This window comes from Protopterus annectens, chromosome 6.part0 (genome assembly GCF_019279795.1).
Source record: "Protopterus annectens isolate FY-2018-M chromosome 6.part0, PAN1.0, whole genome shotgun sequence".
In the NCBI taxonomy this organism is placed as follows: domain Eukaryota; kingdom Metazoa; phylum Chordata; order Ceratodontiformes; family Protopteridae; genus Protopterus; species Protopterus annectens.
Genome location: NC_056737.1, coordinates 1,659,830,814 through 1,659,854,827, shown reverse-complemented (window position 1 = coordinate 1,659,854,827; position 24,014 = coordinate 1,659,830,814). Strand labels below are relative to the sequence as shown.

Here is a 24,014-nt window from a genome sequence, read left to right as displayed (position 1 = left end):
ATTCTCCATCAACTCTCACATGCTAGAGGTACCATGAACCATCAGGATTAAAGAGAAAGATAATTCTGCCTCTTTCCTTCTTTCTTCAAACCAAAGGCTTAAAATAATGTTTCCCATAACATATGGGAATAAGCTCATGTGCACTATCTCCTGAAGGAGAATAAGTGACTAGTTTACACCTGGTATTGGGGGACTGGGAACCAACATGCAATTGCAGGTCTGGCATGTACAAACTGTACTCCCTCATGGCACAATCCTCTAACAGTGTCTCAAGTTTCCACCAAACGTTAAACATTTGTTTACTGTCTAGAACATGAGAAGTAAGCTCTCATGCAGGCTGACCCAGTGAACCTTTCCATAACTGGGACCTCCTGGCCCATATGAGTGTAGGGATCAGCCCTATGAGGAAACTCCTTGGTTCCAAGTACAACTGATTAGTCACTTTGTAAATGACTCTTGGGAACACTTCCCAGGACCAGGATGATCTACCTTTAGCTCCAGCCAGCCATAGGCAGGGAACTATATAATCCCTAGGATGCACCATAATGGGAATGGAAATACAGTAGTGTAAGTTACATTTACCATAACAATAGATGTTTGAATTCCTCACTACTGCAGTAGCCTATAACTATTTAGGTTATGGAGCATTTCTACTGTATTAACCTGTTGTGTTGATTTTGTAATTAGCATTGTATGACATGGAGCATTTCTCCCCGGGCCTCCACTGAAAACGGGCAATTGCCCAGCTGGACCTTCCCGGTAAACAAATGTAAAATAAAATAAAGTAATAAATAAATATCCTGCACATAATAGCTGGCCAGTCTTCAAAAGACTATGGCTGTCCTCCACACATGCACCCAGGAGGCTGTGTCATAAAACCCACAGGAAAAAACAGTAGCCTGGGTGCCAATTTCTTCAGAACTTTCTTGCCTAACCCCCTCCCCAACCACCACCACCACCACAGGCGATAGTCTACTCACCCTGAACCCCCCCCCCCCAAAAAAAAAGACAAGAATATGTAACTTTTATCTTAGAAAAGTAATTAAACACAGAAAAAGGTGGATGGAGGGAGAGTGCAGTTATTGCAGCAGTGAGGAATTCAAACATCTACTGTTACGATAAGTGCAACTTACACAACTGTACTATACTTATTATTCTCACTGCTCTACTAGCTTATAATTTTGAAAAGATTAACATAATTTATCCATCCTGGGAGGAGGAAGGATTAGGAACTAGAAGCCACTGCAGTATGGTCCCAGCAAAACCTGTCATGGAGAAGGAACCCAGTTTGCAATGCTTTATAAAAGTATGTACAGAGGACTGAGTGCTTTTAAACTCCACCCCTTCCAGAATGTCATCAAAGAAGACAAGGCTCTAGCAGAATGTGCCTTGATTTGGACTGGAATACATTTGCCATGGTAGGAATAACAAAAAGCAATAGCAAGAGACAACCATCTTGAAACAGTCTGTGTAACACAGGTTGCCCTTTCTTTGAACCATCAAAGGAGATAACAGCTGTTCAGGTTTCCTAAAGGACTTTATTCTATCAAAATAATACCGGAGTTGCCAATGCAGAGCATGGACAGCCCTTGCAACCAGAATATGGACAGCCCTTTCTCCCTGATTCTTGGGATTTGGATAAAAAAAAAAGAAGAAAAGGTAGATTGATGGCTTTATTCAATGTAAACTCTGAAACAACTTTTTGGCATAAATGAGATATTTGTTCTTAAAGTAACATTATAGCTATGGAAAACCCAGTATGCTTCACCCACTACGGCAGCCTGCAGCTCAGATATTCTTCTTGTAGAAGTTAGAGCAATAAGTATACCAGAGAGACCAGGAGAAACCAGTGAGTGGTCTGAGTAATAAGTTGTGGCCAGTGTACAGTCACCCACGAATGACTGAAGCATAGACTGAGTCCACTGTACAGGCAAGGGCTCATTATTTATTATTTATTTTTTTTTGGTTTTTCATTTTAGGAATGGAGAAGGGAGGAACTGCAAGATCGGTAAGGGTATTCATGTTCCTGCAAGCAGAGAAGCCTGTTTGTTGGAAGTGCTGCTGGAGTGAGTTGGGTGGAGAGTTCACAAGCAGTACATACACTTACACTTCTCTACATATTCCCCCAATATCACTAAAATAAATGCACAAGAAGTAAATTTTAACCCACAATTCAGAAGTCCCTTTTCACAGAACATGTCACTGATCAAGTCAAGATCCCAAAAGGACTGTTATTAGATAACAGAGGCTTTTAACTAATACAGAGAAAAACATAGCAAATACAAAAATGTTGACCTACAGAAAATTACTTGTCACATCCTTTAGCTCTCCTTATGTTTATTTCATATCATTAGTAGACATTGAAGAGACTTTATATGAAGTATAAAAGACAAAAAAGAGCAATTGTGTTACTATTTAGAAAATAATTTCCAAACTTATAAAACTTAAATGAGGAAATGTATGCTGTCCAGATGTGCCCAAGCTACATTCTTGGAAGTAAGGTACTATAGTATGTGCTGAAAAACTTTATAATAATTAACTGCTGAATGTCTTTAGGATTATTCAAATCCTGTGCTCTACAAGCAGACCTGCAAGTGCTATTCTATAACAAAGAGAAAATAAATGGTTTCAAATATGTGTTGGAAAAAAACAGTCTAAATCACTTCTCAAAGCTACATAAAGCTAAAAAATAGATTATTCCCAGTTTAAATTGCACAAATGCAATCATATCAATATAGTAAACATAAAAGAAATGCATTTCACAGGTAAAAACTAGGCTATCAGTCTGCAGGTTATTACAAGCCTAGCCAACAACCAGAGGTCAGATTCAAACCCTGTACCTTCTATCTGTAAAGTAAAGACCTTTACCATTATGCAAAACCCTCCCTCACTCTTTCTTTGCTTATCTATTTTAGTCAGTTCAGGGTCATGGGGAGATACAGCCTACCCCAGCATTCAGTAAGCATAAGACAGAAAAAAATAACAGTTTCAGGTGCAGCCGTTTTCTACGGATAAATGTTCTTGGATGTCCAAGTCTTGGATGAGTTCAATTATGAATCTTTTCTCTTTTCTCACAGAAATCATTGCTCCAAGTTTGTTTCAAAGATCTTGTACATCCAAGTGCCCTAGCAGAAGACAGAAGATAAAATGACGATCCAAAGTTTTGTTGGCTTGCGCTGTTTTTAACCCTCATGGTTGTCTCATCCATCCAGACCCTGATGCATGTTCACTCTGAGGTTAATGAGTAAGGCCAATGATGTCCTTCATGGATGCATCTGCAGTCATAACAACTGGGTTGTCCTGTCGTCAGGCAGCCCTTCGGTCGGCCGGATTCCAAAGTCCGGGTCCGGCTTCGGCTGATGTCGCACTTCACCCGACGTCATCTCTGCTGGTCTTCGGGTATAAAGGCATCAGCCGACGCCATTTTCTTCAGTCTTTCTTGCCGCGTGGCGCCCAAAGCAGAAGCTGTTCGCAAGTGCCGGTCGGTCAGATCCAGAGATTACTACTACCGAATACTCCTTCGAAGACTTCTAAAAGCTAAGTACCCCGTTGGGGACTCTTTCTTGCCTCAGCCGATGTCAGAAAAAGTCAATAACTGTTTAACTTGTGGGAAACAAATACCTCATAAAGATTTCCACTCTTACTGTTTGCCTTGTTTAGGCCCAGACCACGACGTAGCAGCCTGTTCGGCATGTGCTTCTTTCAACCGACGAACGATTAGACGTCGGTCGGAGTTTGCTGAACAGTTTTTCGGCTCTGAATTTGCGTACATTATGCCGTCGGATCCTCCGACTACCCAAATTATTAAACGCAAAGAAAAGACCGACACTCGCGGTCCGCGGTTTCGGCCGAAACCATGGTTAAGCAAACCGCGAGTGTCTCGGTTTCGGCCGAAACCGAGAAAACTGATCAGAGTACAGCCGAATCAATGACTACTACTGAGGTTCCGGTTACCTTACTTGAATCGGCCTCAGAAATTTTACCTACTACAGTGGTTACTAGTGACTTATCAGACACCATCCCTTTGGATGTCTCTACCCCAGCACGTGGTGCTGCTAGGCCTCCTGCAGCCATGTCTATTAAGGCCTTCGCCAGGGCTAAAGCAGCCAAATCTACTAAGTCAGTGCCTGTTAAACCCCCTCAACCAGGCCCACTTCTAGTTCACAAATGCTTACTCTGGCAGAAGATTTAATATCCTTAATTAGGGGATCTCAATCTCACCCAGACAGGGCCTCTCAGCCCCCAGAAAAGAGACCTAGAGCAGAGCCCCTCGAGCCTGTGTCCTCTGATGATTCTGCGGAAGACTCAGATATTACAGACCAGCCAGAGGCTCCTTTCTCCAATTTTGAGGACTCAGATGCTGAAGAATCCATTCCAGCTGCTTCCCCACCAGAAGAATTCTCCTTTGGGGAAACCTTACATGCCATGAGAGAACATTTCCAATGGCAGGAACAGGGTTTTTCAGACTCCAGAAAAAGACTTAGTACTTTTCTGCACCTACCACAACACAGGCCCTTAGCTATACCTCCTGTCCTCTCTGTTGTGGACGATGCATTTAATGATGTTTGCACTGCACCAGATTCTTTACCTCCAGCACCTGCCAAACCAAATAGATTTTACAGGGTGCCAGACACTCATCATCACCTATACAAGGCCCCTCTTGCAGACCCCGAAACTATATCCCAGGGCCCTAAGGCAGTAGCCTCAACCACAGCAAAAAACCCTATTCCTTCTGAAAGGGAAGCCAGGTCTTTAGACAGATGGGGCAAAAAGGTTTACACCTCTGCTACTCTCTCAGCTAGAGCTTTAAACTGTCAGTTTCACATGATACAATACCAAGAGTTTATGCTTGATCAGTTAACTAAAAAGCTATCCTCTGATGACTCTATAGATAAGAAAAATCTATTAGAAATGGTAAATAACATACAACAGGTTAGTAACCATTCCTTAAAATGTGGCTATGATGCACTGGAGGCTTCATTTAGATCAGCCATGACTGGCACAGTGATAAGAAGACATGCATGGCTGAAGGAACAAGTTTTACCGGATCATGTTAAAGCTAAGTTATTAGATGCTCCTATGGATAAGACCAGTTTGTTTGGTACACCTGCCCAGCAGGTAATGAAGAAAATGGAAGAAAAGGCAAAATCTGTACAAACGGTTAAAGATTTCTTGCAGGTTCAGCCCCCAAGGTTTAGCAGGAACTGGCCTGCCAAAAATTGGTCCTTTCCTGACTCCACAAGATCCCAAAGGGGCAGGAATAGACGTTCCAGAGGCAGAAATCAAACCAGAGGAGGTGCCTACAGAGGACGACAGTGGCAAGGTAATAACAGAGCCACAGGCACAGCCACTACCACTACAACAGGGCAATCACAGTGACTTAATTCTAACTCCGCCTACCAGGGAACAAATAGCAGCACCCTTAGGCGGAAAATTAACCTTATTTTCAAAGAACTGGCACTATATCACAAAAGACAAGTGGATTTTGCAAACCATAGACCAAGGTTACGGTTCCACTTCCACACTATACCAGTCAAAAGGAATGCCAAACCTACCTCCAAATCAAAAACAGAAGCTCTACAGCAGATAATGCAATTAACAAAGATGAGAGCTGTGGAAAGAGTACCAATAACAGAACAAGGCAAAGGATTCTACTCCAGACTATTCCTAGTTCCAAGAAAGGAAAAAAGCTGGAGACCTATTCTCGATCTGTCCACCTTAAACACATACATCATTGTCCCAAAATTCAAGATGCTGACCCTACAGCAACTTCTTCCCATGCTGGGCAAGGAGTGTTGGCTGGTAACTCTAGATCTCAAGGAGGCATACCTGCACGTCCCCATTCGACCAATTTGCAGAAGATACCTCAGATTTCTTGCAGGATCAGAGCACTATCAATTCTCAGCATTGCCCTTTGGCTTATCTACTGCGCCCAGAATATTCACAAAATGCCTGGCATCAGTAATCGCCCACTGCAGACTACAGGAATCCAAATTTATCCATACCTGGACGACTGCCTGCTACAAGGGGACAACAAAAGCAAGCTGACAACAGATTTACAAAGGGTCATTTACTTGCTACAAGCACTGGGATACACAGTCAATTTGCAAAAATCAAGGCTGATTCCATCCCAAACAAGGACATTCTTGGGCGCGGAATTGGACACAGTAAAACAAATGGCATTCCTAACTGCAGAAAAACAAAAGATCTCCCTCTTTACTTCTTGGCACTAACAAACCACAGCAAGCTAACAGCAAGAAAAGTTCTGCAGGCCTTGGGCTTCATGGCATCATGCATAATCTTGGTTCCACATGCCAGACTGCATATGAGAAAACTACAGTGGTACCTAAAGAATTTATGGTCCCAACACAGGCACAGCCTAGAAACAGAAATTCCACTAATTCCATGCCTAAAACAGGAGTTCCTATGGTGGGCTCAAGCATGCCAGTCAAACCCAGGCTTACCCTTTCACAAATATCAAGCAAGCCAAACCATCACAACAGACGCCTCAGACCTAGGATGGGGGCTCACATGCTGGACAAATGCGTGCAAGGATTGTGGACCTTGAGGACCAACTTCACCTGCACATCAACCTAAAAGAAATGCTGGCAGTAAAACTGGCAATCCAAAAATTCAGACCATTTCTCAAAGAAGGCCATTTGATGATAAGGACAGACAACACCACAGTCATGTGGTACATCAACAAACAGGGAGGCACTCATTCATACCCCTATGCAGAATGACTTTGGACCTTTGGAACCTGGCACTCAGCTACAACATCCAGTTACAGGCAATGTTTGTACCGGGAAAGGAGAACACTCTAGCAGACATGTTAAGCAGAACCACCTCGGATGCTCACGAATGGATGCTACACCCGGACATCTTCAAGACCATCGCAAAGAAATGGGGAATGCCACAGATAGATCTATTCGCTTCCCCTCAACCACCAGCTCAAAAAATTCTGCACAAGGACATTCCATCCACTTGCATCGAAAGTGGATTCGCTCTCCTTCAGCTGGAAAGGCCTGACAGCATATGCATTCCACCTCTTCCCTTGATACACAAGGTATTACTAAAAATCAAGGAGGAACGTCCAAGGATAATCCTGATAGCTCCAAACTGGCCAAGACAACACTGGTACCCATTGCTGAGGAGCATGTCTCGGGACAAAATGTGGTCAATACCCTGATGCCTTTGATGTTAACTCAGAACAACTACAGCATCATGCATCCAAACCTAAAACGTTGCAGCTGACTGCATGGCACATCACATAGCAGCAACTATTCCAGATCTCTCCCAAAGGGTTAAAGACATTATCCTTGAAGCCCGCAGACCTTCAACAAGAAGGAACTATGCAGGAAATGGAAAAGGTTTGTCATTTGGAGTGCTGAAAGAGGAAAGGATGTGTCGAATATAGATATGGCTAACATTCTGGAGTACTTGGCAGAGCTTCTACATACAGGCCTGTCCTATTCCTCCATCAAGATACATGCATCAGCTATTTCAGCAGAATACAGCTTTGATCCACCTGTCTTCTCACATCCTCTACTCAGGCAGTTCCTCAGAGGGATCAAGAATGTAAAACCTCCTAGGAAACCACCACTGCCAGCTTGGGATTTGAACTTTGTGCTAGAAAAGTTGACACTCGCACCTTTTGAACCAGCAGCAACAGCAGACCTACAGCATCTTTCATGGAAAACTGCTTTCCTACTGGCAATAACCTCAGCAAGGAGGGTTTCTGAACTTCAGGCCCTAATGGCAGTACAACCCTTCCTAATCTTCCACCAAGACAGAGTGTCCATGAGGACTAATCCTACATTTATGCCTAAGGTGGTATCCAGAGTGTCCCTAAACCAGGCAATCCACCTACCTACCTTCTTCCCCAACCCACAAAACAGAGGGAAAGAATGCTGCATACCTTGGATGTACACAGACAGCTACGCTACTACCTGGACAGAACAAAAAGTAACAGAAAAACTGACCAGCTTTTTGTAGCCTATGCAACAGGAAGGGAAGGAAAAGCAATTTCCAAACAGACAATCTCCAAATGGATAGGAAATTGCATACGATTCTGTTACTCCTTCCATGGAAAACCAATTCCACAGAACATACGACCTCATTCTACAAGAGCAACAGCCACTACCACAGCCTTCTTACGAGGAGTGGCAACCAAGGACATTATTGAGGCGGCTACTTGGACCTCCGTGCATACATTTGCCAAGCATTATAATTTACCACTGTATTCCAGATCCCGAGCAGGGTTTGCCACTGCTGTACTGCAAGGGATCCTAACCACACCATAATCTATTCTTCCTCCTCCCTAGTTGGCTATGGTATTCTACCCAGTTGTTATGACTGCAGATGCATCCATGAAGGACATAGTACAGTTTTGTACCTACCATAAATGTAGATGTCCGAACTGGATAGCATCTGCAGTCAGGATTACCTCCCTCCTTCCCCTCTGTGGTACTCCTAGGGTATTTACCCTCCTAATAGCTAGCTGGTGGGGAGTCTCTTATGGTGTATTTGTTTGTATATATGTACATACATGCTTATTTTTGTGTTTGCCTTCTATCCTTTGGGAAACATTGGCATTTTTACCCAAAATTTAGCCTTCCAAGAGGGCAACTGGCATCTGGGGCAAGAAACACTGAAGAAAATGGCGTCGGCTGATGCCTTTATACCCGAAGACCAGCAGAGATGACGTCGGGTGAAGTGCGACATCAGCCGAAGCCGGACCCGGACTTTGGAATCCGGCCGACCGAAGGGCTGCCTGACGACAGGACAACCCAGTTGTTATGACTGCAGATGCTATCCAGTTCGGACATCTACATTTATGGTAGGTACAAAACTGTACTTTCTAGCCATAGTAAACACTCAGGAGCAGTGAGACTTATATGATAAGTCATTCTTTACTTTCTGACTTAACAAATGGTCAATCATCTTTTGGGACTACAGCTAACCCAATAACAGGGCCTTAATCTAGACACATTAGGGTTTAATCTGAAACTGCATTCATGTAATATAGATGTGCTCAGAATTTACAGTGTAACCATTTCTAAACCAAAAGAAGATAGCTTCACTTTGACCCAGCAATACGGCTGTTTTCATACCTTCTGGATTAATGTCTTCAGCAACTACCTCCTTTTGCATGAATTTTCAAGCATTCTTGAGGGAAAGTTTACAATTGGGTATGGAGACAGCAGAGCAGCTTGATTAAACCCTGTTTCAGCCTGTTCCATTCATAGCTTTATTCATTTAAAAAAAAAAGTTGACTATAATTTGTTAAATATTTACCCCTTTCAATGTAGTAAAAACAGGAACAGTTATGTCCTTGTAAATAAGAGATGAGTATATTCCAGGTGTAGAATACAAAGCCATGCTACCTGTAAGCAGAGAAAAGAAAACATGATCAAATCTGCACTGTCATGCATTTTGGGACTAGATGTATATATTAAGAATTCACCATTCTTAAATACTTTTCTGTAAATAAATCTAGGTCATATTAAATATACATTTGCTTACAAACTGAAGGGAACCCCAATATTTCTGCTACGTACCTCTGTTCCTTTCTATAAAGTCTCTTTCTTTTTTTTTCAGTTTTCCTCTTTCCTTCCTCTGTTCATTCTATTTACATCCTGCATCATATCTTTCCAAATAGCTATCACTATATGCTATGATAAGTTACCCTTATGTTTGTAATGTATATCTACATATAGAGCAACTGTTATACCAACTTAGTCTGCTCTTTTTTTATTTTACTGCAATACTACTTGTATGTTTCCAAGGTCTTATATATACAATTTGTATTAATGGAGCTTTTCTCCCCGGGCCTCCACTGAAAATGGGTTCTTTCTGGCCCAGTTGGACTGTACTAATAAACAAATGTCAAATAAATTAATTAAAATAAAATAATAAATAAAAACAGACATGCAGCACAATGACAGTTTACTAAGCAAAAGAAATACATGAATCAGTTAACCTATCACTTTCAGATATAAACAGTCAACAAATAAATAAGGAAGATATCCAGAATAAAAGAGAGGGCATTTTTAAATCTTCATATATGAGCTGTGATACACATCAAAAAAATCATGTATTCATTTGCTTTTGATATGCAACAGAGTACAAACTACAAAGACATCAAAAGTTACCAAATCAGCTAATCAACATGAGTGTCCTTTGCAGTAAAAGAGCACTTAGAAGCATCATTTTATGTCATTTCACATAGTTCTTCTTAAAGGTCTTGAGCTTCAATAACTGGGCTGCGCACAGCCTTTTTGGGCCATATCTAGTGTTCCTAGACTGCATTTAAGGGTCACGAGCATTCCCATCATCCACACAAGACAACAGTATAGTATAATATAAGGAAAACAAAAAGTAAATACTCACAGAGGGAATATTTTGATATATGTAAATAGGTTATATATGGTTTCAAGTAAACCGCTGATAATGATTCTTTAACAATACTACAAGTGGCAACCTCTGTGCTAAACTGTCCTGTCATCAAACTGACCAACAACTTCTAACTTTTCTGTTGGCAAAAAAACAATACAACTAATAAAGCCTTTTCCACTTCTAAAAATACAATATCTGTAATTAAGCACCAAATAGAAATAAAACTCACTTGATGCTTTATAAATTTTTTTATAACACTTCAAATTCTATTAAATGAAAAAGTACTTTGGCTCACTACTTTTTAAAATTTCAACACTATTAATTAAAACTCATTCCCCAAATAAGGTGAAATTCATTAATTAGCTCTGACTTAAAGAAACTCACAAACTACAAGGCATTTTATGCCTCAGAATAAATATTTTATAAATAGTTAAAAACCCACCCAACCAGCATTTGTTGGTACAGATTGTGCTGGGATAAGTGGAAAAAGGGAGACCTGAATACTGAATTATGTGCAGTCTCCAACCATGCAGTTCCTTTTGTTAAGGCCTAAAACTGGAATCTGAAGTTCCACAGGATATTTGGTCCTCATGAACCCTAAAAACCCATTCCTGTATGATGGAGTCCAAGAGGGTTACTGAATATTTATCTGGAACCCCAGACTGGTGAGGAAGGATATAATCCATGTTAAAGACTCCTGACCTCAAGATAAAGGTTCTACAAAGATCAGAAAGTTGTCTAAATAAAGACATATGAAAATGCCTAGATGTCCACTAAAGGCTTTTCTGGGGGCAGTCCTTTTTATGAATACTCTTACAATTGTATATAACCCAAAGTGTAATACAGAGAACAGACAGTGTGACCTACATGGCTCCCTACTAAAATGTCGGTAATCATAATGCCGAGTGCTGACATGCAATAAATAAATAAATAAATAAAAATGCAGAAGAGTGAAGAATATCGAACATCACTCTTCTTGGTTAAACTTCTTTTTGCTAGGGGGCAAGCCCCCCTTCATCCCCCTGATGTGAGGGCAAGTTTCTCACACACCCCAAAACTTATATATACCGATATCACCATACCATGGAGAAATGAGAATATTCCCCCCCCCAAAAAAAAAGGTCATCTTGGACTTTGTATAGGCAGTTAAGGTACATCCTTTTATGTCATCTCACATAGTTCTTCTTAAATGTCTTCAGCTTCAATAACCGGGCTGTTGACAGCCTTTTTGGCCCATGTCTGGTGTTCCTGCACTGCAGTGAAAGGGCATCGCCAAAGCAGGTCCCAACATTTCAAATACTTACCGACTCATAAACGGAGAATCTGAGAAGAAAAAGATCTAGAACTCTTCTCCAGGCAATTTCTTTCTTTAGAATCAGAAACAATTTGAATTAAATACTTTTGCCCCTGTGGACTAACAGCACTGTATCTATTATTCATAGGGTTAGAATGTGACTGCAAAGAGAGACTGAGGTCCTGTGTCTGGCTCAAAGCTAGATATATAGTGGCAGGAGTATGGGATGGGGGGGGGGTGTAGGCATAGTCATTCAAAATGTATAGACTGCTCCCTTTTCTCCTGCCATCTCTTCTTTGTGCTCTGATTGCCAGAGGAAGACAGGGACTTTTTAGTATTACGAAGGAAGACAAGAAAGTACTTGATTTATAATACTGGACCTTAAAATGTTTGTGAAATTGCTGAACTAATTTTCCTCTTTTATCATTTGGTTTGTAGAATCTAGGTATTGCATTATTGGGCATTTAACTTGTACAGTGACTGCTCTATGGCATGACCTTTATGTCAAATACTTTTAGTAGCAGTCTTATGGATGGGAAGTACAGCTCACTTTGTTTAGTTCTAAGTTCGGTTGCCGTGAGACTGCCAATTGTTTTAACTCCTTAACCTGCTTGTAGAATTCAAGAGTTAAAGTATAGAACTTCTGTTTAGCTATACTCTCATATCTCAGTTAGTTTGATTATTTCAAATACGAAATGGCATGTTTTACTACATGAACTACAGCAGACATTTTTATTGTCAGTTGTTTTACACCTAGACATTATGGTAAATAGTTTTTACCATTGTTTATGTGAAAGTGTTATTGCAGAAGTAAATTACTGAACTTTTGTATCACATGGTTACTGCTCTAATCCATAAAGTTAATATTATATGTACTTTATTTTATTTATTTCTGTATTTTTCATATTTTAGCTCAACTAACACCCCTCTAGCTGTTATCAGTAGTTGTGTGTATAGTACCTCTGTTGTTTTTGTTTTTTCCCTAAACTTTTATATTCAACACACTCTCTCCCCTTCTGTTTTCCCTAGGTTTTAAAGCAAAGTGTCTTCCCTCAAGACTGCATCTACCTTTACTGATACTGCTTCAACTCCTGGAATTACGCCTGTGCCCTATTATATAGCCAGGTTACACTAAAAGTATGTTCTAAGCTCATACCACAAAGTAGTCTTACTTTGTCTACTGTACAGGATACCTGCATACCACTGAGACCCCCCATACTCAGTACCTGTTTAGAAACCTTGCCTCGCTCTCTCTCTGCCATCCATAAGTTAGTCACTACCCTAGTGTCAACTCTCTCTTATTTAGCTTTACTCTTTTTGTTTTTCTGTTTGTGGCTTCCTTTTAACTTTTTTATCTTACTGCAAATACCTGTGTATACCTTATTATTACATCTCTTCCTTCTCTGTCTACACCTCCCCACCTCTTCTACTTACCTGCTGACTCTCACTGTGTGCTCCTTACTCTTTCCCTCCTGGTCTGCTGATTGTTTCTTGTGGTGACTCTTCCTGGCCAATCCTGCTCTGTTCACCCTTGCTACACTCAGGCTCACTTCGCTCACCTCCCACCCACCCCCCCATACCATTTCCTTTATACCTAACCACGTACTCCCTTCCTCCCCTAACTTCACCCCTTCCTGTCTGCTATAACATTCTAAACAACTTATTCTCCCCTACTTATCACTTTCATAGTTTAGTCTGCTGCAAATCCTCCTTCTTTCTACATATCCCCTACTCCCCCTACAGGTTGTTTCACTTAAATTTTACTTCAACTCTCTAACAGGTCCAACAACTTACTTTTCCTAGTCCCTTACCCGCTCCTTACTCCATCCCAGTCCTACTTCCCCACCTTAGGCCATGGCTTTTGCAACCCTCTCCATTTTCCTCTTGCCTCCATTACTTCTCCTTCTCATTCTTACATCTTGTACTACTCCATTACTGCCTGTCCATAGAGATCCCACTAATCCCCATACTAACTGCTTCTCATCTCTGCAGTACGCTATTACAATCTCCTCCTCTATCTTTTCCATGAACATCCCTCTGCCTAAAATCAAACTTCGTCCCCCCTCACTCTCTAACATCTAAAACCAAGACTAAGTACTTGACTTACAAACCATTTTATTTCAAACTTTACCAACTTCATGTAGCCCTATTTCTATCAGGAGACATACATCCAAATCCTGGGCCCATCCATCACCCCACCATGCATAACTCTACCTCTCTGAACTTAATAATCTCATCCTCTCCAAACAAACATATTCCTTTTACTCTATGAATGTTCATAGTATTCTAAACAAAGTTAGTGAAATCCATGCCTGGATAGCCTTCCACAGCCCTGATGTCATCACCCTAACAGAGACTTGGCTAAAACCCCAAACCTCTGATAAAGACATTCTCCCCCCGGTTATAATATACTCCGCATAGATTGCCAAAACAAAAAAAGAGGGTGGCGTTGCCATCCTCTACTCCAACAACCTCACCATTACAAGTATTATGACACCAATCTCATCCTTTTCTCCTGCTGAACTACTTACAGCGAACCTTAAAATCAATGACCACACCACTATCACAGTAGCAGCCATCTATATTCCTCCTGGAGGCAACATTCCTCTGCTCGAAAATATCCTTTCATACTTTCCTCAACACATCCCCAATGAAACTATCCTCCTTGGGGATGTCAACATTAACTGGTTAACTCTCAGTAATCCAAACTCTAATATTTATATTAATTTATATGGCTATACACAGCGAATCTCCCAACCTACCCATACAAACAACTCTCCCACATCTAGTACTCTTATTGACTGGGTACTTGTATCTAATCCTTCTCAATATCATAACCCTGAAAACCTACCAAACACCCTGAGTGATCACTCCCCTATAAAAGTGCTTAAGTTCACTCCCCACTTCTCAAAACATCCTAAATGTATCACTTGTCATAAACTCTTTAACTTCCATCCAGAAACCTTTAATGCCCTCCTCTCTAAAGTAAACTGGAAATTCCTTACCCAACTTCCACTAGAAGAAGCAGCCTTACCTTTCAACTCCACCTTTCCTTAGCATCTTAGACTCACTTGCCCCCCCTCGAAAAGTCCAAAATAAGTCCACCATATCTCCATGGCTTTCAAAAGCCACTCATACCCGTATGATAACTAGAGGCAAACTATGAAAAACATGGTCAGAAACTAAGCTCTCTGCAGACTTACAAAAATATAAAGAACTCAGAAAGCTGACAAAAAAAAACACATAAACAAAGATAAAAAGGACTTCTATAACAAACCTCCCACAGTCCTAAAGTCTAATCCTAAAAAATTCTGGAACTCTATTAACCAAATATTACATACCGGTAATCTTAACTCCTCCAATCCATGCCCAGACAAGACATCTGAAGAAACTGCCACTATCTTCAATACCTATTTTATCGATTCAATATCTAAGCTACTGAACCCTAACCCAAACTCCTCTACTACTAACATCTCCAACTTTTCTGAACCTACTCCTAATACTATCTCCTCAAATACCTTCTTCCTCAAACCTGTACCTACTGGCTATATCAAAACTCTACTCTCTAAATTAAAACCATGCTCAGCATCAGCTGACAATATTCCTTCCACTTTTCTTCTACTAGCAGCTGACTCTCTTGCTCTCCCTGTATCTATCCTAATTAATCACTCTAGTTCTGAGTCTAAAGTCCCTTCCATCTGGAAACAATGCTACACTCTACCTGTACACAAAGGATGCAACTCTTCTGATATTTCCAACTTTAGACCTATCACTATCCTCTCCACTCTCTCTAAAGTACTAGAAAAATGTATTCATAAACAAGTTATGCAGTATCTAATATAGGAAAAGCTGCTTACACCCACTCAACACGGCTTCAGACCCAAACATAGCACCACTACAGCTCTATTATCCTTACTCAACACTGTCTCTACAGCCATGGACAACCATAAACTTATTTCTTGCCTATTCTTGGACCACTCAAAAGCTTTCGACACTCTCTCACACTCTCTTCTGCTGTACAAACTGCATGACCTCAACTTCTCCTCTGATACTGCTGCATGGTTCTCCAGCTACCTCACTGATAGATCACAATCAGTGAGATAGCACTCTGTACTCTCCCCTCCTCCCCCTGTCAAAATGGGTGTACCTCGAGGGGCTATCCTAGGGCCTTTACTTTTTAATATCTTTACTAATCAGCTCTATACCTCCTGTCCTCAGTCATCTTTAGTGCAATACGCAGATGACTCTACAGTCATCACCACAGAAAACTCTCCCTCTAAGCTCTTCTCAGCTACTCAGGCATCTTTTAACTTAGTTGAAACATGGCTCTATAACAACCAGATCATCCTTAACATTAACAAAAACAAAGCTGTTACTCTTCCTACCTAAAAAGTTCATAACTATTAAACTCTTCTTCTCCATACATTCCCTTAATAACACTCCCATTCAGGTAGAATCCAGTACTAAGTGCTTAGGCATAACCATTGACGATCAGCTTAAATTTGACTTGCATGTTAATAACTGTATCAAAAAGATTCATCCAAAACTATGGCTCCTTTACCGTTAACAAGAAATTCCTTACCTCTGAAGCCAAGGTTACTCTCTCTCACCTACCTTCTACCCAGTCTAATGTACAATTCTCAAATTCTTGCAAATCTTAACTCAACACTCATGACCAAACTCGAATCTACCTACAAGGTAGCTAGACTTGCTGTCCAACAAACGTACAAATTCCCATCACTGTCTCTCGCTAAAACACCTAAACTAGCTTGAATTACCCCACCAGCTTCTTCTCTCTCAGCTCCAGATCATCCATTCTATCCTATACCAGCCTTCATACTGCCCAGCACTATCCCCTCTCATCTCCCATTTTTCTCCCGCGAGACCTCTCAGAAGCTCTAACCAAGACCTACTACAAACCTACAAACCCAAGTCTAAATTTGGATGCAACATGTACAGCTATCACCCCACTATTGCCTGGAATAGGCTCCCACTAGAAATCAGGACCCTTACACATCCTAAACAATTTAAGACAGCCACCAAAGAGCACTTTAAAAGTCACTGGTCCTGCCACTGCACTCTCCCTCCTTAACATCCCCTACTTTTCATACCTTAATCTACTTTCTGCCCTTAATTCACGCTTCTCACTAGCACTCTCTAATCTTCCTTGACTACTTTTTCTACTGTCTTCTAAAATCTATTAAGCAAATTGCCTCAGAGAAATATTCTGTTGTAATTGTCTTGCCTTCATGCAACTACATCATGATAAAACTGGGTTTTTGTAACCACTTACCCCAAAAACTATACTCATCTTAATGACATGACATATTTCCTTTTATACATCTTGAAATAGTTATGCTATACGGCTGATTATTGACACTGTATAACATTGTAGTGCTACTTAATGCCTTGTAATAATCCTGTAACATTGCTGTTTAATGTTAATTTATAATGAAAATTGTATAATATGTTGGAGCTTTTCTCCCCGGGCCTCCACTGAAAAAGGGCTCTTCAACTCATTCAGACAATCTCGGTCAACAAATGTAAAATAAATAAATAAAATAAATCATACTGTTTGAATGCCAGAGTAGGGAAAAGGACCAAATGCAACTTCTTTATCTAAGCAGAGTTCAAAATCTCAGCTTTAATGTCATCTGCCAATCTTTGCTTTCATACTCAGACATAACTCCTTATAAGAGTAGCCCTAGACACACATTTTTAGTGATGAATATTAGAAATAATGGGATTCAGAATGGATTTCTCCTCTGAATCTAGATTAGTATAGTATTCCCTTACTAAAGCACAATGCAACAAACTTCCACATATGGCCCCGGTAATTAAAATTTTTAAAAGTCAAAGTAGCTGAACAGGAAAATCTCTTCCCAAATTTATCCAACACTATTTCTATATCCCTTGTACATGGGCTAAGATTAACCAAAGCGTATAAGCAGCTAACGGTGATGCAGAAATATCTGCAGGATCAGACAGAATGTGAGAAAATAAGACTTTCTTAGCCTGGGAAACTCTATACAGTCTAGCTGCCTTTCTAGGGACTGAAGACTGGGAATCAAAGCAAAAGGTGCTTCAACAAAGTATTATTTTTAAGGGTGTGCACACTTATGCACCCAGCTTATTGTACATTTTTTATTTTTTATATTTTTCCCCTAACATATTTGTTTGTTTTTCAATTGAATTATACAGGTTATAGGTCACATTAAAGGTGAGAAAAGTTCTGAAATGATTTATTGTGGTCTCATTTTTTATATCACAAAAACCTGGCATTTTAACAGGGTTGTGTACACATTTTATATCCACTGTATATCAAGGCAATTCAAGTCCTGTATCCCAGCTTAAAAGAATAATTTCCTTAGTTACACACACTTGCTTGCCCAATATTTCTGATAGAGTACTCTGTACGAATTTTTAAAATCTACCCATTCATTACACCCCAAAAACTTATATTCTCAGTTACCTCTTTCTTCCCTATCACACCTCCAAAATTTGCCCTCTACATGGAGCCTGCTTGGGGTATAAAAATACTTACGCAAACATTTCAAAGCAAAAGTCCTAAATCTTCTAGACTTTGTTGCACATTTAGGAGCCATACATATGTTATTCCATTGTTTGCTTTGAATTGCTTATCCATTCTCTCTTCCCTCACCTCCTCTGATTGATTCCTATAGCTATCATGCAATATTTTATATGCCCTACTAATTATCCTTTTTTTAGCAGCAGTTTCTGTTCTATATTCACCTAAAAACTCTAACACTGCAGACCTTTCACTTCAGATTCCCAGATCCCTTTTCTTTGCCTATACTCTGATATCAATCCCTGAGAACGAAGGCAATCTCTAGCCTGCACTCCAAATGTCTTCTTGGCCTCTTCCCATTCTATTGCCTTTCCCTCTCAAGTTATTTGCCCCTAATACATTGATTCCTTTGCCAGTTTTATCCAGTTAATTCCAGTCCCCTCTTGCCTTTTCTCTGCATTCCTAACTGCAGTCATTAGCAGTATCTCCTTTCTCCATTCTTGTGTTGGCTTATTAAAATATGTTCTGCTACGTTATAAATAAAATATTCTGTATGACTCTTGTTATTCTCCTTAAGGATCTGCATCAAAAATCTCACTCTTCTTATTTCTTGAATTTCTCCCCTGCTTCATTAGCAACCCATTCCACTTTGAATTATAGGTTTCTGCTTGTGTTTTATATATATATTGTGTTTATATATATATATATATATATATATATATATATATATATATATATATATATAAGTCTTAAATGTGTAGGTCTAAAGTATTCCTTCAAATCAGATAACCCTAAACTACCTTGTTTTATTGGAAGGATCATCTTATCCCCCTAGACCATTCACCCTCTTCACCTGATATATAAGAACCTTCAGCTCTTTTCTAATTACTGTCCACAACTTCTCCACTCCTTGATAAAATATACTGACCTGCATATAAAATTGAAAGGACTAAAAAGATTTCAGTGCTTGTATCTTCTATCTATATCCATACACGACAACTTCCAGCTTCTCAGTTTTTGTGCTACCTTTTGTTTAGTCTCTTCCCACATATCTTTAGCTAACATAACAGAATCTTTGTAACCCATACTCTAAAATAATTAATTTTATGTCCCCATAAATATGGGTATTACTGAACCAATTCTTGTGTAGGTATGTAGTTTACAGCTATAGCCTTTGTTTTGTCTTCATTAATTTTATAACCAGAAAAGACTTGAAGCTGTCTCAGAATATTCCACAACACTGAGATGTCCTCTTTTGGTTTTATCTGGTAGAAAATATTACTGACTGTAAATAAAGTCAACTTTTCTTGATTACTATAATAATTATGTCCTTGAATTTCTGAATCCCTTATTTTCTTTGCCACTGGCTTTAAATATAATTCAAATAACAAAGGGAAAGAAGGATACCCTTGCTTGGTTTCTCTGTTCAGACATAACTTATCAGAGAGAAACCCCCTCACTCTATATTTTGCCTCTGATCCCTCAGATATCCACGTAATTAACCATCTGAAGTAGGAGATTCATTTGTCTGCAACCTGTGGGTTATGGATCCGATATCGGATCCGAACCGGCATGATTATCCAGCTATGGATCCGAGCTCTTAGCTCCTCCCCTCACCCATAATGCCCTGCTCTCCCTACATGACCCCAGATCTAGTTTGCCGTGCTGGTAACCAGGTCGTGGATCTTTGTGCTCTTCAGCTAAGTGTTATTTAAACCTAAAGAAAGCTTTATTTTCTTAATTTGTTGTGAGTTTTGAGTGATTGTGTTAGGTTCCCTTTTATCTTGTGATAGTTTCAGTTTACAATTTTTAATTTTTAAACTTTAAGTTTATACCCTCCCCTCGCTGGTCGGAGTTTCTGTGTGTGTGTATTGTTTGGGGCCTTGTGTGTGTGCTTGTGTAGCACTAGTTTTTTGTCTTTGTTTTTTTTGGTAAAAAAAAAAAAAAGACTTTATTATGTCAGAAGCCCCTAAGGCAATATTTTCCAAGTGCTCCGAGTGTGGCCATAAGCTTTCCCCTGCTGATGGCCACACTCGGTGCGTTCGATGCCTTGGGGTTGAACACCTCACTTCTGGATGTTCCATTTGTGCAGGGTTCAACCCCAGGGGCGGAGGTCGAAGCTGGTCCTGGCGGGACTTCTACCCCCGGACTCGGCTTCGGCTCCCGCTCCTGTGGTGGGTACCGTGGCCTCTGTTCCCTCCTCGCCTGCTCCCCCTCCTCCACCTGGGACTCAACCTCCCGCTGTTAGGTTGGAGGAGAGAGAGGCAAGAAAAAAGGACCGGAGAGAGAAGCACCACAAGTGGCGGGCCGAGACCTCCATTTTGGCCCCGCCAGCTAAGCGGGCTTCTCCTCCAGCCTCCTTGGCTGCTGGCTCTCCCCCCCCCCCTCGGCTCCAGTTTCCGGTCTGCTTTTCACCGGGGCCTGAGGAGGAGGAGACCCGATCTCCGTCGAGGCTATCGAGGAGGCATTCAAGGCCTACCTTGGTAGCCTCTTCGAGATCTACGTATAGCCTTTCCGACGCCGATCTGGACCGGATGATGAGAAGGTTCATCCAGGCCCAGATGCAGATGGGAGTGCTCCTGCCTCCCCCTCCTCTGGGGGGGAGCTCAACCCCATTTTTCAAGCCTATAGCTCCTTCTCCGACCCGCTACCCGGGTTCGGAGCGTTCAGAGCCGGGCAGCTTCGGAGCCGGGGGTGGGTCGGCGCCGATAGTACTAGGTACTTCGGATCCGACCCTGCCCTCGAGTGTTTCGGATCCGACCTCTCGGAGCCTGGCTCCGAGCTTCGGATCCGGAGGACTCAGTGTGCCTTCGGTGCCGTCTGTGTCGGAACGCACTGGTCCCTCGGATCCGAGTGTCTCGGGGCTGGCTCCGATCCACTCTTCGGATCCGAGGGGGAGCCGACTTTTGGATCCTTTGGTCGGGGCTGGCTCCCCCTCGGCTTTTGATGTAGTGGAGAGGGCTCTGTTGAGGGCTTCCGGACCCCCGGCACTTGCTTCGGCTCTGTCCCGTGCTCCATCTGCACTGGGTCAAGCTTCCACCATCCGGCCACTGGGACAGCCCGCTTCAGTGCCCCAAGCTGTTCCTTTGGAACAAGACACTGCTTGCGAGGGCTCCTCGGACAGCCCCCCCGAGGAAGCTCCTCGCAAGCATACGTGTAAAAGGAGGCACATAGACTCCCCCGAGTCTTTAACTGAAGACACGGATTTGGAGGAAGGGGAAGGGTCCCCAGGATCACCCCCGAGGATGTCTCCTTTGGAGACATCATGGAAATGCTTCGCATAAGGGGTGGGTGGTCTGCCCCCAAGTCTTCCTCGGACGAGTCTGTGTTCTTGGAGGCATTCGAAGCAGGCCCTTCTACCTCTTGGGTGTCCCCTCCTGCCGACCCCCTGGTGGACCTAAATACCACCAGGGCGTGGAAGGAACCGGACACCATGGAGCCAATCCCCAAAAGGCCTGACAGAATCCTTAGCCCCCCTGCAGACCGTGCCCACTGGAGAAAGGGGCCTCCAGTAGATGCCATGTTGACGGCAGCAGCCACCAAGAAGGAACTCGCACAGGAGAGTCCTTCAGTCCATCCTTCGAGCAGGGAGTCTCGGATGATGGGCCGCTTGGGGAAGCGAATGTTTAGTTCTGCGACCTTCTCAGTGAGGGCGCTCAACTACTTGGCACATGTTACCAGGATGCAGCGCGATCTGATTAAAGAATACGTTGCATCCCCCCCAGAGTCCATGTCGGAGGAGGACAAACTTTTGCACTCCACCCGTATGGCCACTCTCCGATCCGTGACAAATACCTCTATGCGGTTGCTGTCCCATGCTACTGAGGGAGCCGCTAGAGCTGCAGGAGTAGGCCTAGTCACTAGACGCCAGGCCTGGCTCCGTCATTGCGATTTCATGGAGCCCTTCAAGGCGTCCTTCGCGAACGCCCCCTTTGATGGTTCTGCCCTTTTTGGCAAAACGGTTCGTGACACCTTGACCCAGAGCAAAAAGGACGGGAAGATGCTGTCTGCAGTCGGAAATCACTTCTCTGTGCCCCAGAGGTCCTACTCTAGGAACCAAAAGGGCCAGAAGAAGATGTGGTTCCAGAAGTCGCAGCAATCCCAACCCGCTCCAGACAACCAGTCCTTCCGTGGCAGAGGAGGACAGGGAGGACGCCGCCCCAGGGTTAGAGGGGCTCCCAGGAATTTCGGGTCCAGAGAACCTTTCTCTGAACGGCCCACGCAGCAGCCCTGAGATGTTGCCCGACTGCTCCACTCTGGAGGCAGTCGGGGGACGTTTTTCGGAGCACCTAGCGGCATGGGAGTCCATAACATCAGACTGCTGGGTCCTCCGCATTATATCCAGAGGATACAAGATCCCCTTTCATCACATTCCAAAATTAAAATCCCTCCCCGACGTTCCACCCGGTCAGTGGGAGGCCGCTTCGGCAGAAATTGGCCATCTGCTGGGGAAAAGAGCCATCCAGCCCATCCCCTCCAGACCAGATCAGGGTTCTACTCCAGGTTCTTTTTAGTGCCAAAAAAGACAGGGGACCTAAGACCTATTTTAGACCTGTCCCTGTTAAACCTGGCTGTTCCCAAATAGAAGTTCCGGATGGTCACCTTGCAATCCATCCTCCCCCTTCTGGGAGAGAATCACTGGATGTGCTCTATAGACCTCAAGGATGCGTACTACCACATACTAATGGACAGACATTCCAGGAGGTTTCTTCGCTTCCAGCTGGGAGCCAGTCACTACCAGTTCAGGGTCCTTCCCTTTGGTCTCACCACAGCCCCCAGGGTGTTCACCAAAGTATTAGCAGTGGTTGCGGCCCACCTGAGGCTTCAGGGGGTGCAGGTCTTCCCGTACCTGGACGACTGGCTTCTTACCGCCCCAACAAGGCATCTACTATCATTGGCGCGAGACTCCTTTCTTCATCTTGCTCCCCGCCTGGGCATCACGATAAATGTAGCAAAATCCAATCTGGCCCCTTCTCAGTTGATAGATTTTATAGGTGCCAGATTAGACACGAGGGAGTTAAGAGCCTTCCTCACAGCCGACAGAGTTCAGAATCTGCGACTCCAGGTGCGGGACATCCTCCACTCCAGCTCTGTTCCGGCGGAATTGGTCCTGAGGGCTCTAGGGTCCATGGCGGCAGCAATATCTCTTCTCCCACTCGCCAGATTCAACATGCGGGTCCTTCAGTGGACACTTCAAGTTCAGTGGTCTTACCTTGCTCTACCTATGCATCATCCCATCGCAATCAGCAAGGCTTGCAAGCGGTCCCTCTTGTGGTGGCTCCACTCACAGGATCTCCACGGAGGCCGCCCCTTTTGTGCTTCTCCCCCTCTCGCCACGGTGACCACGGATGCCTCCTGCCTCGGGTGGGGGGGGGCATTTTGCAGGCAGGACAGTCCAAGGCACGTGGAGCAACTCAGAGACCTCCCTGCATATCAATGTTCTAGAGATGAGAGCAGTGCTCTTGACGTTGCGAGCACTTCAGGCCTTTCTTCCCCTGGGAATAATTGCGATTCAGTCAGACAACATGTCGGTAGTCTGGTACATCAACAAACAGGGGGGAACCAGGTCTTATCCCTTATGTCGAGAAGCCATGAGAGTGTGGGAATGGGCCATCTCCACCAACCGCTTTCTCATCGCAACGCATATTCTGGGTCGGTCCAACATCCTTGCGGACAAGCTCAGTCGCACCATTCTCTCCCCGAACGAGTGGTCTCTCAATGCTCAAGTAGAAAAATGTATCTTCGCACGGTGGGGAGCTCCTTGTTGTGATCTTTTTGCATCTCCCTCAAACA

At 42.8% G+C, this 24,014-nt stretch overlaps 1 protein-coding gene across 1 annotated transcript in view; it reads right to left on the bottom strand.

Moving 5' to 3' along the window:
* The window catches only part of PLEKHH2 (pleckstrin homology, MyTH4 and FERM domain containing H2), a 1,501,506-nt gene that overhangs the window by 788,741 nt on the left and 688,751 nt on the right, over positions 1-24,014 (bottom strand). Inside the window, exon 9 of the mRNA XM_044075068.1 lies at positions 9,298-9,386. Coding sequence (XP_043931003.1) covers positions 9,298-9,386 — 89 coding nt within the window. The remainder of the gene's footprint in view (positions 1-9,297; positions 9,387-24,014) is intronic.